At 45.3% G+C, this 14,656-nt stretch overlaps 1 protein-coding gene across 2 annotated transcripts in view; it reads right to left on the minus strand.

The window, feature by feature from the left end:
• SRSF11 (serine and arginine rich splicing factor 11) overlaps positions 1-14,656 on the minus strand; it is a 147,824-nt gene that overhangs the window by 53,417 nt on the left and 79,751 nt on the right. For both annotated transcript variants that reach the window (XM_029618373.1, XM_029618374.1), the window contains exon 9: positions 3,817-3,948. In XM_029618373.1, coding sequence (XP_029474233.1) covers positions 3,817-3,948 — 132 coding nt within the window. The remainder of the gene's footprint in view (positions 1-3,816; positions 3,949-14,656) is intronic.

Below are 14,656 nucleotides of genomic sequence, written 5' to 3' on the forward strand. Positions count from 1 at the left end.
AGAGAAGGAAAATATTTTTGGCTATGTGTCAGGAGGCCAGGGATATAGGTGCGCAGATTACCATACGATACCCCTGTAAATGTATCCTTAGATTAAATAATGTGAGATACATTTTTTTTGATCCCTCACAGTTGAGAATATTCCTAGATACACATTCTTCAGGTAATTTAAGCTCTACCTGAAACTTGGTTATGGGATTTAAATGTATAATTGTCATCCCTCTCTTGTTTTCCTAAATGTATTCCACAATCTACTCCCTTATTTTTAAGGATTCTCTCTCTAAATTTCCTTATAACGGGTCGGACTAGCTTGAAATATATGTTTAAGTTTTCTTGAATAAGTTAAGATATACCTGTGGAGAATGTTGATTTGAGATTGTTTCCTGTAATATTCCTAAAGACCCTCTTATTGATATGTATGTAATGCTATCAAAATTGTTTGAAAATGCAATAAATATAAATAATTGTGTTCTACTGTAAAACGATATGATATATGTTTCTTGCCACATGAATGTCTGTATAAAAACGTTCAAAACAAACAAATAAATAGCTCCAATTTCCACACCCACCTCTTAAACCAAGCAGGAGGAAGGCAAAGTCCTTGAAAATTGGAGCTCACTTGACTAGTCTGGGTGATAGAGCTTTCTACCAGCAACCTACCAACTCTGTACTATCTACATATTGAAAATGAGAGTGGGCTTTTCAGAACAGGCGGGGTAGGATAAGAACCAAGTTTCCTTTCCTGTTCATACCCCAGATCAGTCCAGATGCATGGGATGTACCCAAGCTCCCCTAAACTGGATGGGAACATGACAGCCCCGCTTCACAGTACACGCTCACCAAAATCAGCTGAGTCTGGCACCAAGACATCCAGCTGGTAATATCTAGCGAACTTGTGTAGTAAAGCACAAGTAGCTGCTCGACAGCTACTTGTGCTTTACTACAAGCTACACTTGTGGACACAGCCCACGTTGTTGCCTGTGCCCCAGTAGAATGGATCCTTAGTCCCTCAGGAACGGGTCTGATCCCTGCAAATGTATGCTAATCCAATTGCCTCTTTCAGCCACCACGCAATAGTAGGCTTGGAAGTCTGACTTGACTTCCTTTGTTTGGATTATTTCATAGCACGAATAGGTGATCCAATTTTCAAAAGCTGACAGTATCCCTCAGATACTTCAACAATGCTCAACCTTCATCTAACAGATGAAGCTGCCTTCAAATCCAAATTTGGAAAAACAGGAAGCTACACTATCTGACTGAGATAAAAGGCAGAGACTACCTTTGGCAGGAAGAAAGGCACTGTGTGCAATGACATGCCCTCCTCCAAAATCTGTAGAAAAGGGTCCCTTCAGGATAAGGCCTGAAGCTCAGAAATACTTCCTGTAGAGCAAATAGCCACTAAAATGACTACCTTTAAGATGAGATCTTTTACAGAAGCCCTTTTCAATAGCTCAAACAGAGCTCCACAGTGCACATGCAGCATCAAATTAAGGTTCCACAAGGAACATCTATTTATCACTGATGGATGTAAATGCTTCGCCCTCCAAAGAAAACGAGCCACACCCCAATGTAAAGCCAGGGCCACTCCCTGCACCTTACCCCGAAAACAACCCAAGGCCACCACCTGCACTCGAAAGGAATGAAAGACCAGTCCATTCAACAGATCCCTTTGCATGAAAAGCCAAACTATGCAAATCAAAGCTCGAGTAGGAATAACACTCTCTCCAAGACATCATGTTTCGAACACTTTCCACCCCCTAATATAAGCCAAGGAAATAGAAGATCGTCTAGCTTGTAGCATGATGGTAATGACCTCTTCAGAGTATCTCTTTGGTCTCAAACCAATCCTCTTGAAAGCCAGACCGCGAGACAGAAGCGATTGGCCTGATCCAAGACCATTGGGCCCTGCTGAAGCAATGCATGAAGAGGAGCCATGAGTATTACCTTTCCTGGGTGCCTCTCTTCTCGCCAGAGGCCATGGACAAAAATCATATAGAAGGATTCCTGTCGGCCGTGCTAGGACTAAAGTAACAATGCCCTCTTCTTTGTTCTCTTGTCTGTGACTAAAAAGTGGCTCACCTTGGCACTCTGTCTTAACATCATCAGATCCATCTGAAGTATACTCCAGCAGACCCAAATATGGAGCATCACTGCCTCTGCCAGTTCCCCTACTCCGGAGTCCAACACCTGCTGACTGAGAAAATCTGCCTGAACATTGTCCACCCCCCAGTGATGTGAGATGCCACCAGAGCTGTCAGGTGTTGCTCCACCACTCCAACAGCTCATGAGACTCCTGGACTGCAAAAGGGCCTTGGCTTTCTTCCTGGATTGCACAGCCGGGTACAGGCAGTCCACCCAGCTCTTGGTGTCCTTTTATTCCAACCGCCTGGGAGTAGCGGTGGGTAAACAGACCTTGTTGAACTGGCTGGCGGATTGCACTGCCTTTTGCTATGCATGGGCAGACCTCCCGCTAGCCGGCAGAGTAAAGGCTCACTCTGAGCGGGCTATGGCGACGTCGGTGGTTCATTTACATGCAGTCCCCGTCATCGAAATTTGCCGAGCCACAACCTGGAGTTCCCTTCACAAGTTTACGGCTCATTACTGCTTGGACAAAAACGGGTGCCAGGACAGTGCCTTCAGTCAATCTGTCCTGCACAACCTGTTCCAGATCTGAACCCAACTCTTTCTATCTGTGCTTCTGTGGAAACCAGACGGTCTTCAGCCAACCCACAGCATCACAGTTGTTGTTGTTGGGCCCATTGGCACCTTGTTCGATCGCTGTTGGTCTCTTCTGGTAGTGAGGACAGTCCGGAGCTTGGTACTCACCCACATGTGATGACTACCATCCTGCTTGTCTAGGAGAAAGCGCAGTTGCTTACCTGTAACAGGTGTTCTCCTAGGACAGCAGGATGTTAGTCCTCAGGAATCCTGCCCACCACCCCTTGGAGTTGGGTTCTCCCTTTGGTTTGTTGTTGTTTTTTTTTTCACTCGTATGTTCATCTATGCTTTGAGACTGAAGGGGGACCTTGTGTGGACACGCAGATAGTAGTATGCTGGGCATGCTCAGTCTGCTGGTCAAAGCTTCTAGAAACTTTGACAAAAGTTTTCTGTGCCGGGCTCCATCCGATGTCACCCACATGTGAGGACTACCACCCTGCTTGTCCTAGGAGAAATTAAAATTCTCTTAACTATCTTTGTCAAACATAATCCAAGACTCAAATCCAAAACAGATTCAGCCAGTTGCCACTGTATTGTGGAAAACTTAAGGGCCTTATAATATGCCCCAATAACCAGTATAGTTTAGCTATGTCTAATAAATCTGAATAATTTTAAATATATGCCAAACAGATGACTCACTATTTATTGTGTGCGCTAAATGTTAGCAGTCAGTGAATAAGCTCCTTTGTTTTAAATGAGTGCATTATGACATTCCCATGTATTTTTTTTCAAGACAATCCTGAAAGTATGGATGGTCACAAAACCTGACCACCCATTACTTTCAAATTTGCTGACAAAAACCTACACTGCATCAGAAACAAGAACAGGGTAACAAAACTTTATGGTCCAAACACATGATCAGTCATTATCACTTAACGAAGTTTAAAAAGTAAAATAACTTTTTCAGAATTCTTGCTTTACCATGTCATTTATTTTCCTCATTCTGTAAGCATAAACAGCAAGCTAAAGCATCCAATTCACACAAAATGTAGGAACATTTCATGATGGTACTATTTCTAGTTTTATCACTTCCAACAGTAATTTTCAGAATCAAGAAGCCAAATTCTTACCAACTTTCTCTCCATTAAGAGAATATTACCTAGATTTGGATGTACTCCGAGATTTCCTTGCTCTCTCTCTGGAATGAGATCGCCTCCTCCTTGGACTTTTCGATCGTCGCCTACTTCTTGACTTCGAATGTGACCGCCTCCTTGATCTGCTTCTTGAGCGTCTACAACCAACAAAACAATATATTTAACAACATTCCAAATTGGTTTATTATACTCGAAAGACAACTTGCATGTAAATAAAGATTACCTCAAGAAGTAGAAAAAATCTGAAAGGTAAATATTAAAGCTGCTTGTTCTGTTACTGCCAGAGAGGACCTTACATAGAAACATAGAAATGTCATGGCAGAAAGACCATATAGCCTATCTTGTTTTTTTGCCAATGATACCAAAATCTGCAAGTGGGAGGACAGCTAGGAGGGTGTGGAAAACATGAGGCGGGATCTAGCAAACCTTTAGAAATGTTCTAAGGTCTAGCAGCTAATATTTATTGCTAAAAAAATGCAGAGCTATGCATTTAGGCTGCAAAAGCCCAGAGAGGTACAATATAGGAAAATTGGTTCTTACCTGCTAATTTTCATTCCTGGAATACCACAAATCAGTCCAGATGCATGGGTTTTTTCATCTCTACCAGCAGATGGAGACAGAGAAGAAAAGCTTTACTAACACTGTACTACTTAAGTTAGCATGCCACCTGCAGTCCCCTCAGTATGACCTGCACCCAAGCCATGATGAGATAAAACCATAAACAACTTCCTCTCCCCAAACCTAGCAAGGGAAAGGTAGAGCCCCAAACTAGAAACCTTTCGTCTATAGAGGATATTCAAAACTCCCAAACAAACAAAAAAAACCCCAAACTCTGTTTATGCTACACACAGCATAAACAGAGCAGTCTTTCCAGAGATGGGGGGGCGCTCTGGACTGATCTGGGTATTCCAGGAATTAAAATTAGCAGGTAAGAACCAATTGTTCTTTCCTGTTCATATCCCAGATAAGTCCAGATGCATGGGATGTATCCAAGCTTCCCTAAAGAGGGCGGGAATCTGAGACCCACTCATAGCACACTCCCCACAACCAGCCACTTCGGTGCCTGAATATTCAGACGATAATGTCTTGTGAAAATGTGTAAAGAGTTGCTGCCCTGCACATCTCCTGTGGGGACACCAAGTAACAATCAGCCCAGGACATCACCTAAGCCCTAGCTGAATGGGCCTGAAGCCCTTCAGGAATCGGAGGTCTTCTGCAAACATAACAATGATCTCCTTTATCCATCGAGCTTTAGAAGTTTTAGTCCCTTTATTCGTTCACCCAAATAAAATGAAATGTTGATCGGACCGCCGAAAACTGTTAGTGAACTTCAAGTAGCACATTACCCGATGGACATCCAAATGAAGCGCCCTCGCATGTGGAACAGAAGAGGCCAAATTCCAGGTACTTGTAAAGCCTGGCTTGGTCACTACTGGAAACAGAATGCTGGGCTTGATGGACCCTTGGTCTGACCCAGAATGGCAATTTCTTATATTCTTAATGAAGGAAATTCCTTCAGCAACACCTCTCTCAATGGCTCGAACGAAGGACCACAGAGACCCCGCCACACTGGATTAAGGTTCTACGAGGGGGAACACTTGCCTTACCGGAGGATGCAAATGCTTCACCCCTCGAAGAAAATGGAGCACATCTAGATGCAAACTTAGGGATACCCTGTGCACCTTACCTCTAAAACAGCCCAGAGCTGCCACCTGGACTATTAGGGACTTGAATGTAAACTCGTTCACTAGCCCATTCTGCAAAAAAGCCATAACATGAAACACAGATGATCAAAGAGGAGTGACACCCTCTCCTAGGCACCATGTCTCAAAATTCTCCACACCTGACATAAGTCAATGAAGTGGAAGGTCTCCTAGCCAATAACAAGATGGTAATGACTTCCTCTGAATAGTCTGTCAATCGCAATAGATTCCTTTCAAAAGCCAAGCCATGAGACCAAAGAAGGTAGCTGATCCAAAAACATTGGTCCTCGATGGAAAATCTTGAGAAGACAACCACCGTAGAGGACCATCCACTGACAGAATTACCAAGTCCGCAAATCATGGTCGACACGGCCATTCTAGCGCCTTAAGGATCACTCTCTCCAGGACCATCTCGATACACTTTTGCACTCTTCCTATTAGTGGCCAAGGGGGGAAGACATACAACAGAATCCCACATGACCACAGGAGAACAAAAGCGTCTAGTCCTTGTGCTGTGACCTCTTGCCTGAGACTGAAAACGTGGCGGCGTTTGGCTTAGATACCATTAAGTTCTGCCACACCTAGAGCAAATGAGAGTCATCGCCTCTTCTGCCAGCTCCCATACCTGTTGACTTAGAAAATCTGCTTTAAAGTTGTCACACTCCAGGTACATGAAATGCTGCCAGCACCACCATGGGTTGCTCCAACCAGTGGAAAAGCTCCTGGGCCTCCAGAGAGACCATAAGACTCCTGGTCCCCCCCTTGGTAACTGATAAAAGTTACCATCATTGCATTATCCGATGGGACTCTTGATGCTTGATCGTGAAACCATGGAAGAAAGGAAAGCAACGCCTTGTGAACTGCCCTCATCTCCAAACAACTGATTGACAATGATGCCTTCTCCTCCAACTACTAGCCCTGTGCCACTTGCCCCTGGCAAATGCACCCCCACAGCCTTTCAGACTGGCATCGATGGTCACTACTATCTAATCCAGGATCTCCAACTCTACCCTCAGCTCCAAATTGGCCAGAGAAAAGCCATCAGGAAAGACTATTTATTTATTTAAAACATTTTATATACCGACTTTCACAGACAAAGTCTGACCAAGACGGTTCACATCAAGTATAAAAGATTAAAAGAAAAAACTAAACAAAAAACTACATAACAAACAAAACAAAAACAATAAAATATAAATAAAATAAAGTAATAGATAGAAAAAAAATACAATATGTAATTATAATCCCTAATTCTTTAACAAAACTGTACTAAGTTTATAACAAAACAAGAAAAGTCAGAAAAAGATAAGAGACTGAAGACCAGTGTTATCACATGGTTAGTAAGAGCAAGCTATTAAGGTTATATGTATAATATACATCCACTAATATCATAAAGATCTTTATTTATTTATTTATTTTTATATACCGGAAGTTCCTGTATAAAATACATATCACTCCGGTTTACAGGAGTGATATGTATTAAGGATATGTATTCACTTCCTCAATTCCTGCAAAGGCCATTTTAAATAGGTAGGTTTTCAATACCTTTTTGAATTCATTGCGGTTGGTAATTAGTCTTAATGTATTTGGAATCGAGTTCCAAAGTATGGGTCCCGCCACAGACCTGGATTCCTCCCGCATTGGTAGCTGCAGTTGGAACTCCTCCGACTGAGGGTTCCATCAGAATAGAAGTACCCTCTGAAGAGGCCTCATATGCACAAATGCCTAGGGAACTAGATCTAGCATAGTCTCTATAGAACCCAGGTCCAGCCAATAATCCCAGACTCTGTGTACTGAAAGCCACAATAACCAGAGAACTTGTGACTGTAACTTTAGCACCATATCTTCCATGAGAAACGCTCTGCCTAATCAGGTATCAAAGTGCACTCCTAGATAATCCAGCATCTGGGTAGGAACCAAGTTGTTCTTTGCTAGATTCACTACCCAACCCAGGGTCAGTAACATCTGCCTGACTCATTTAACTGCTGATATACATTCTCTGATTTTGCCCAAATGAGCCAGTCATCCAGATAAGGATGCACTAAAATGCCTTCCTTCCTTGGTGCTGCGGCCACTACCACCCCCCTGGTGATTATCCAAGATGCTGCTGCTAGCACAAAACAGGAACATGTGAAACTGAAAATGCTTTCCCAGCACCATGAAGCGAAAGAATATCTAATGATCCTTCCTGATGGGAATATGTAGATACACTTCCATGAGATCCAGAGAAGCCAGGAACCCCCCTTTGCAGTCGGCTGCAATCACTCAAGTGTAGGGTCTCCATTTTGAAATTCTTCTGTTGTAGACGATCTAGAGTGGAGCGAACCGCCTCTCATTTGGCTCACAGGTTGGTACGTAAGCCTCGCAGACCGGACAAGCAAATTCTAAGGCATAGCCGTTCCTTATGACTGAGGACCTTCTGGTTCACCATCAACTTGGTCCATTCTTCATAAAAGAGGGCTAAATGCCCTCCAATAACCTCAGGGGATGAGTGGACCAGCTGCAGCTCATTGTACATTTTCAATTCCTCCAGTCCCTTGAACAGAGCATTCCTGGGTGGCACTACACAAACCACAAAAGCACCGTGTTCTGCCCAGCCCTTGTCTCTGGGAAAAGGAACATCCCCCTATCTGGACGATATCTCCTCACCGCCCTTGCCATAGGGATTTGCTGAAGATATCTTAAGGGGTTCTGGCAGAGATTCTCTGCCCTGGACCCCTTGGTAGTGGCCAGTCCTGATCATCCTGGTTCACTAAGGCTGGGCAGTTACAAGACCCATGGATAGGGGAACTCATACTGGCTCAATTTGCCCGCAATAGTCTCCCTCAGAGCTATCTAGAACACAAATGCTTAACGAATACAAAAAGGCCCTCCTGAAGACTTCAAACTAAAGGGTCATCCCTGGCTATTTTGGCTGTGCTAGTGTACCTCTCCTTAGGGGATAGCTTCAAAAAGGCATGCCTCTCCAGTTACACATATCTGCATGTAAGAAAATAATTTACAGCCCCAGGGGAGGGAGAATCCCCGAACCACCATCCATATCCCTGGTGCACAAGCGGCTGAGGCGTGATGTGGAAACCATTCCACCAATCTCTCAATTCAAGAGGCTGGCTTCCTGTGCTTAGGGGTAACCTCTACCGCAGCAGAGACATGCGGCTCCCCCAGCTGCCAGGCCTCAAACTGGATGATCTGCTTGAGCCTTTCAACTGTAATATGCTGCCCTGGTGCTGTGGTGGGCCTCACGGATTGGAGGCTCTTGTTTTTCCTTTGTTCTACCAAAATGCCTGGCAGAGCTCATTTCCCCATGCTTTGCCAGAGAGAAACTTATTTTGCCTGAGAAGAAGTCTTCCCATGATTAGCGGAAGAGAACCCTCATGGTGCTGCAGGATTCAATAGGGAGCATTATGGTGCCGCAGAACCAATCTTCCTGTTCTAAGAGTGAATGATAACCCTATTGCCATGAAATTTAGTTGCCTGTGGTTAGTGGGAATATAAGCAACAGCACCACGGGTCTCATCTTCCCACGCTCAGTGGGAGAGATTGTACGGTGCTGCAGGCCTTAACTGCCCACACCTAGAGATAGCACTGTCAATGGCATAGGAAACCTCCTGCTTAGCTTGCTGAAATATCAGCTTAGAACTCTCTTTAAAACATTAAGAGAAGCCCATTCAAATCCAGTTCCACCCAAACAGAAACCTCTGAGGTTAGGGATTATATTCCATGCAGCGCACTAAGCCTAGAAAGGAGACCAGGATCGGCAGGGTCAGAGGACTTCTCCTCTTCTTTATGCATATTGAGAAAGCTCAAAATGGTCACTGCTACTGTGCACTTTGCAGCCGCATCAGAAATGACTCCTGAGGCTTTTCCCGCCTCCCGAAAATACTTAGAGCCCAAGGAGGCTGGGAGTGCTCCCCACCAATCTCACCATATGGGACATGTTCTCCCACATCCAATGGAAACCGCTGTTATTGCACCTCATAACCATGCTCTGCTCTTCTGGCAGCCACCCTCATCTCCCCCACAGGCCCAGGCCTGTGCAAATACCCTGCACCATGGGAGACTGTCAGCCCACTTCCAAAAGCTCCACCAGAGCTCATGGCTGACTGCCTATGAAAAGCAAAGCTGAAAACTACTTTTTTCTTTTTTAATAAAACTTTAACCAAAGCAAAAGAAAACAAAGGAGTCACTTCCCTAAGAGCAGATGAATCCAGGCAGGCCGCAGTATAGGGAGAGAGAGGCAAGGTAGAGAAATGAGGGAGTCAGCATCACTGGCTTTCAACTCCTTTATGAAGGACAAGAGCATCAAAAAGGGTCCATCGACCCCTTGCTCATGCCTACTCCACCAGGGGGATGGCCCCAAATCAGAATCTAGCACCCCTGGGAGTAGATTTTCATCTCAAACATCAAACTGCAGATTTTGCATCTCTACCATCTACTGGATGCAGAGCAATACTAAGGGACTGCATGTGCACATTAACTTAAGTAGCACAGTGTCAGAAAAGCTTTTCTTTTCCATCTCCATCTACTGGTAGGGATGAAAAACCCATGCGACTGGACTGATCTGGAGTAAGAACCAGAAAGGGGGTGAAATTCTTGTGAGCACAAAGGAGCAGCTGGATTTGGGTGCAATCATATCTTTTCTTTAAGCCATCAACATCAAAAAAAATGTTTCACATACATCTCACGTCAGTCATATATTCCAATTATACAAACTATTAGCATTATTTTTATTTTATACGCCTCCACCCTCCTTTTTCACAACTTCCTAAAACAAATGCATTGCTTAACTGAAGCTCTGGGTCCATAACAAAAAGGATTCCTAAACTAGCATGTGATAAGCCACCCTATTTCTTCAAATTGCTGTTAGAAAACTTAAATAATGAACTGTCCAGATTCTACTTTGAAGCATCTCTTAAGAAGTAGCATTAACTGTTTTCCAATTAGTGGTTATTTCACGTCTTTCTGCATTCAAAAGATGCATTATCAGTCTCTTCTTAGGTGGCCAGTTCCTCAGATATATAGAAAGTAGAAATATTTTAAGGTCCCAAGCTACATGTACCGAAAGCAAATCCTTGATTAGTTGAGAGAGGAGTCCAAACCCTCAGACTCTTTTGCAAGGGGGTGAATATTTTACTTTATTACTGCTTTACCAAAAACAGTCCAAGATTAAAGTAGAAGCAGTAAGAAAAAGGTATGGCCTCAGAGCCAGCAAAGGGGGAGAGGGCATATAGAAACAGATAAGAGCTCATCTGAAGTCCCTGGTCCTTGATAGCTCTACTGAGGGAGGGAGCATAAGGCTGTCACTCCAGAAGCTGATGCTAGCTTTTTTCCTTCACCTCCACCCCAATCTAGACAAGGTCTCTGCTCAAGTGCAGGAGGGAGACGAAGTCTGTTACCTCAGAAGTCACCTCTCTTCTGTTTCCTATTCAGCCTACCAGGGCATTATCCACAACACGGGATGCTTGCCTACCATTTGCTGGAGACAGAGAATACTGGCAGACTGGTGTCACTCCTTATGTATCTCCGTGCTGATATCAATGAGCCTACTGATTTCAGTCGCCATCTGCTGGTAAGCATGCATAACCCGTTCCATCTGGACTAATCTGACCGGATGAAGAGGAAACATGCAAGCTATAAATTTTAATAAATCAAAATAATAAATCAAAAGCCAGATTTGGGGGCAATCGTATCTGATGATCTTAAGGTGGCAGCAAATGTCAGAAAAATGCTTGTGCTTAGGAGAGGAATGGTCAGTAGAAAAAGGGAGGTGATAAGTCCCTGGTGAGACTTTGTTTGGAATACTGTGCACAATTCTAGAGACTGCACCAAGAAAAGGTTGTTGGAGAAATTACTTACCTGATAATTTCGTGTTCCTTAGTGTAGACAGATGGACTCAGGACCAATGGGTTATGTGCTCCCCTGCCAGCAGATGGAGATGGAGTCAGATTTCAAAGCTATCGTCACCATAGATACAACCCTGCAGTGACCTCAGCCCTTCGGTATTCTCTTCAAAAGCTATTGTGGACAAACTATTGAAAAAACTTGATTAAAAACGGATAACCGTAACCGCACTCAACCAAATTATAAATGCCCTGATCTAGGGATTGGGTGACGGCTTACCCATAACCTCTTGGAATCTATATTCACTTCATGGATGATTCCTTGGCCCTGTTCTTGGGCAGCCATGGGCGGGATGCTGAGTCCATCTGTCTATACTAAGGAAAACAAAATTATCAGGTAAGTAATTTCTCCATTTCCTAGCGTGTAGTCAGATGGACTCAGGACCAATGGGATGTGCAAAAGCTACTCCCGATCGGGGCAGGAGGCTGCCCGTGGTCCGGTTAGCACCACCCTAGCAAAGGCTACGTCCTCTTGGGCCTGAACATCCAAGCGATAGAACCTGGAGAAGGTGTGCAAGGAGGACCACGTCACCACTTGGCAGATGCCGACGGGAGACAGCAGCCTGAGCCCTAGTGGAACGAGCTTCAACCTGAAAGGGTAATGGCTATCCTGCCTCTACATAAGCTCCCATGACCACCTCCTTGATCCAGTGAGCTATGGTTCGCCGTGTCTCCTTCCACCGTGAAGAACAAACAAATGGTCCATCTGAAAGTTCCAGATACCACATCAAAAACTTACTAATGTTTAAATGACAGAGGCGGCAGCATTCTGCCGTGTCCCTGTGCTTGTTTAGGGAAGGCAACAAAATGGACTGATTCATATGAAACTCTAAGAATACCTTGGGCAAGGATGGAACAGTAGGAAGTTGCAACGCTCCTGGGGTCATCCGGAGGAATGGTTCCCTACAAGACAATGCCTGTAGTTCAGAGATGCGACGAGTCGAGCATATTGCCACCAGGAACACCGTTTTCAAGATTAACAGGCATAAGGACAGACTGCATAGCAGCCGAAAGGAGGGCCTTGCCAAAAACTCCAATACTAGATTAAGATTCCACAAGAGGAACGGCCACCATAAGGATGGCCGGAAGTGCTTTACCCCTTTTAGAAAATGGGCCATGTCCGGATGTGCCGACAGGCACATCCGGACATGGCCCATTTTCACTTCGCTTCTGAAACAGGAGAGAGCCGCTACCTGGACCTTCATGGAGTTAAGTGACAATCCTTTATTCAAGCCATCCTGTAAAAATTTCAGAACCAGAGGGATTTTGGCTGTCCGAGGAGCAACACTGCGTTCCTCGCACCAGGCCTCAAATACTCTCCAGACCCGCATATATGCCAAGGACGTCGAGAACTTCCGCGCTCTGAGCAAGGTGGTAAATACTGCTGCTGAATATCCCTGCTTCATGAGGAGAGCGCTCTCAAGGGCCTAACCATAAGACAAAATCGAGTAGGATCCTCGTGAAGGATCCAACTTTGCTGGAGCAGGTCCCTGTGTGGTGGGAGGCAAAGGGGAGTCTCCACATGTCCACATACCACGGCACCTGGGCCAATCCGGAGCCACTAGAAGAACTAATCCCCTGTGGTGCTCGATCCTACAAATGACCCTGCCCAGCAGTGGCCAAGGAGGGAAGGCATATAGTAAGTCCTCTTCTGGCCAGGTCAGATCAAGGGCATCGATCTCCAGGGACCACTTATTTCTTCTGCGACTGAAGAATCGGGACACCTTTGCATCGTGAGATGCGGCCAGCAGGTCAATGGACGGGAGGCCCCAGCAATCTACCAGCAGCTGAAAGGCTCTGACCGACAACCTCCATTCTCCTGGATCCAGACTCTCCCTGCTTAGAAAGTCTGCTCTGATGTTGTCTTTTCCTGCGATGAGGGAGGCAGAGATCTGTAGTTTCAATTCTGCCCATTCCCATAAGGAGATCTATCTCCAGAGACACTTGCTGGCTTTTGGTTCCTCCCTGGCGGTTGATGTAGGCTACCGTTGTTGTATTGTCAGACATCACGTGGACTGCCTGACCCTGGAATAAGTGGCTGAACTGTAGACACACTAATCTGACTGCCTGGGCTTCCAGGAAGTTTATATTCCAGAGCGCTTCTTCCTTAGTCCAACGTCCCTGGGCCATCAGTTCCTGACAGTGAGCTCCCCAACCCCAGAGGCTCACTTCTGTCATGAGGACCAACCAGTTCAGCGGGGCCAGGTTTACACCCATGCCCAGGTGAGCATTATGAAGCCACCACTGGAGCAGAGAACATACTTCCATCAGTAGATGGAGGCGAATCAAATAAATAGTCTTGAGACAGCGGGTTCCAATGTGACAGCAGGGAGCGCTGAAATGGCTGCATGTGTGCCCTCGCCCACGGTACTACATCCAGGGTTGTCCTGTAGATAGCTCCACACCTTGGGGCATGTCCTGTTCATCAATCGACGCACTTGGGAAATCAACTTCTTTATCCGTGAAGGCAGGAGGAAGACCTTGCCTTGTTTGGTGTCGAACCGGACTCCCAGATATTCCAAGGACTGGAAGGGCTTGAGGATGTTTTGTCCATATTTACGACCCAACCAAGCTCCTTAAGCAGGATCACCACCCTGCTGGTCACCCGGAGACTCTCTTCCCATGACTTCGCCCAGATCAACCAGTCTTCCAAGTACGGGTGCATCAGGATTCCTTTTTTCCTCAGTGCTGCCGCTACGACCACCATAATCTTGGAAAATGTTCTGGGGGCAATGGCCAAGCCAAAGGGCAGCGCCTGGAACTGATAATGGCGGCCTAGTACTGCAAACCGTAGGAAACACTGATGTTCTTGCCAGATTGGAATATGAAGATAGGCGTCTGAGAGGTCCAGGGAGGTTAGGAACTGTCCTGGTTGTACAGCCATTATTACAGAGCGCAGAGTTTCCATGCAGAAATGAATTACCCATGTGTGTCGGTAGACACTCGATGTCCAGGAGGGGGTGAAAGGAACCCTCCCCTTCTTGGGTATGATGAAATAGATGAAATAATGACCCGTATTTTCCTGGGGCACAGGTACTGGAATTATAGCCCTCAATTTGAGGAACCTTATCAAGGTAGAATCTACTGCCTGCTTCTTGTCCTGGGAATGGCAAGGAGACATCATGAACATGTCCCGAGGAGTGCTGTGAAACTCCAGTACCTATCCTTCTCGCATGACATCCAGTATCCATTTGTCCAACGTGATCTCGACCCACCGCTGGTAGAAGAGGAATAGTCAACCCCCA

Source organism: Rhinatrema bivittatum, chromosome 10, assembly GCF_901001135.1.
Source record: "Rhinatrema bivittatum chromosome 10, aRhiBiv1.1, whole genome shotgun sequence".
NCBI lineage: Eukaryota > Metazoa > Chordata > Amphibia > Gymnophiona > Rhinatrematidae > Rhinatrema > Rhinatrema bivittatum.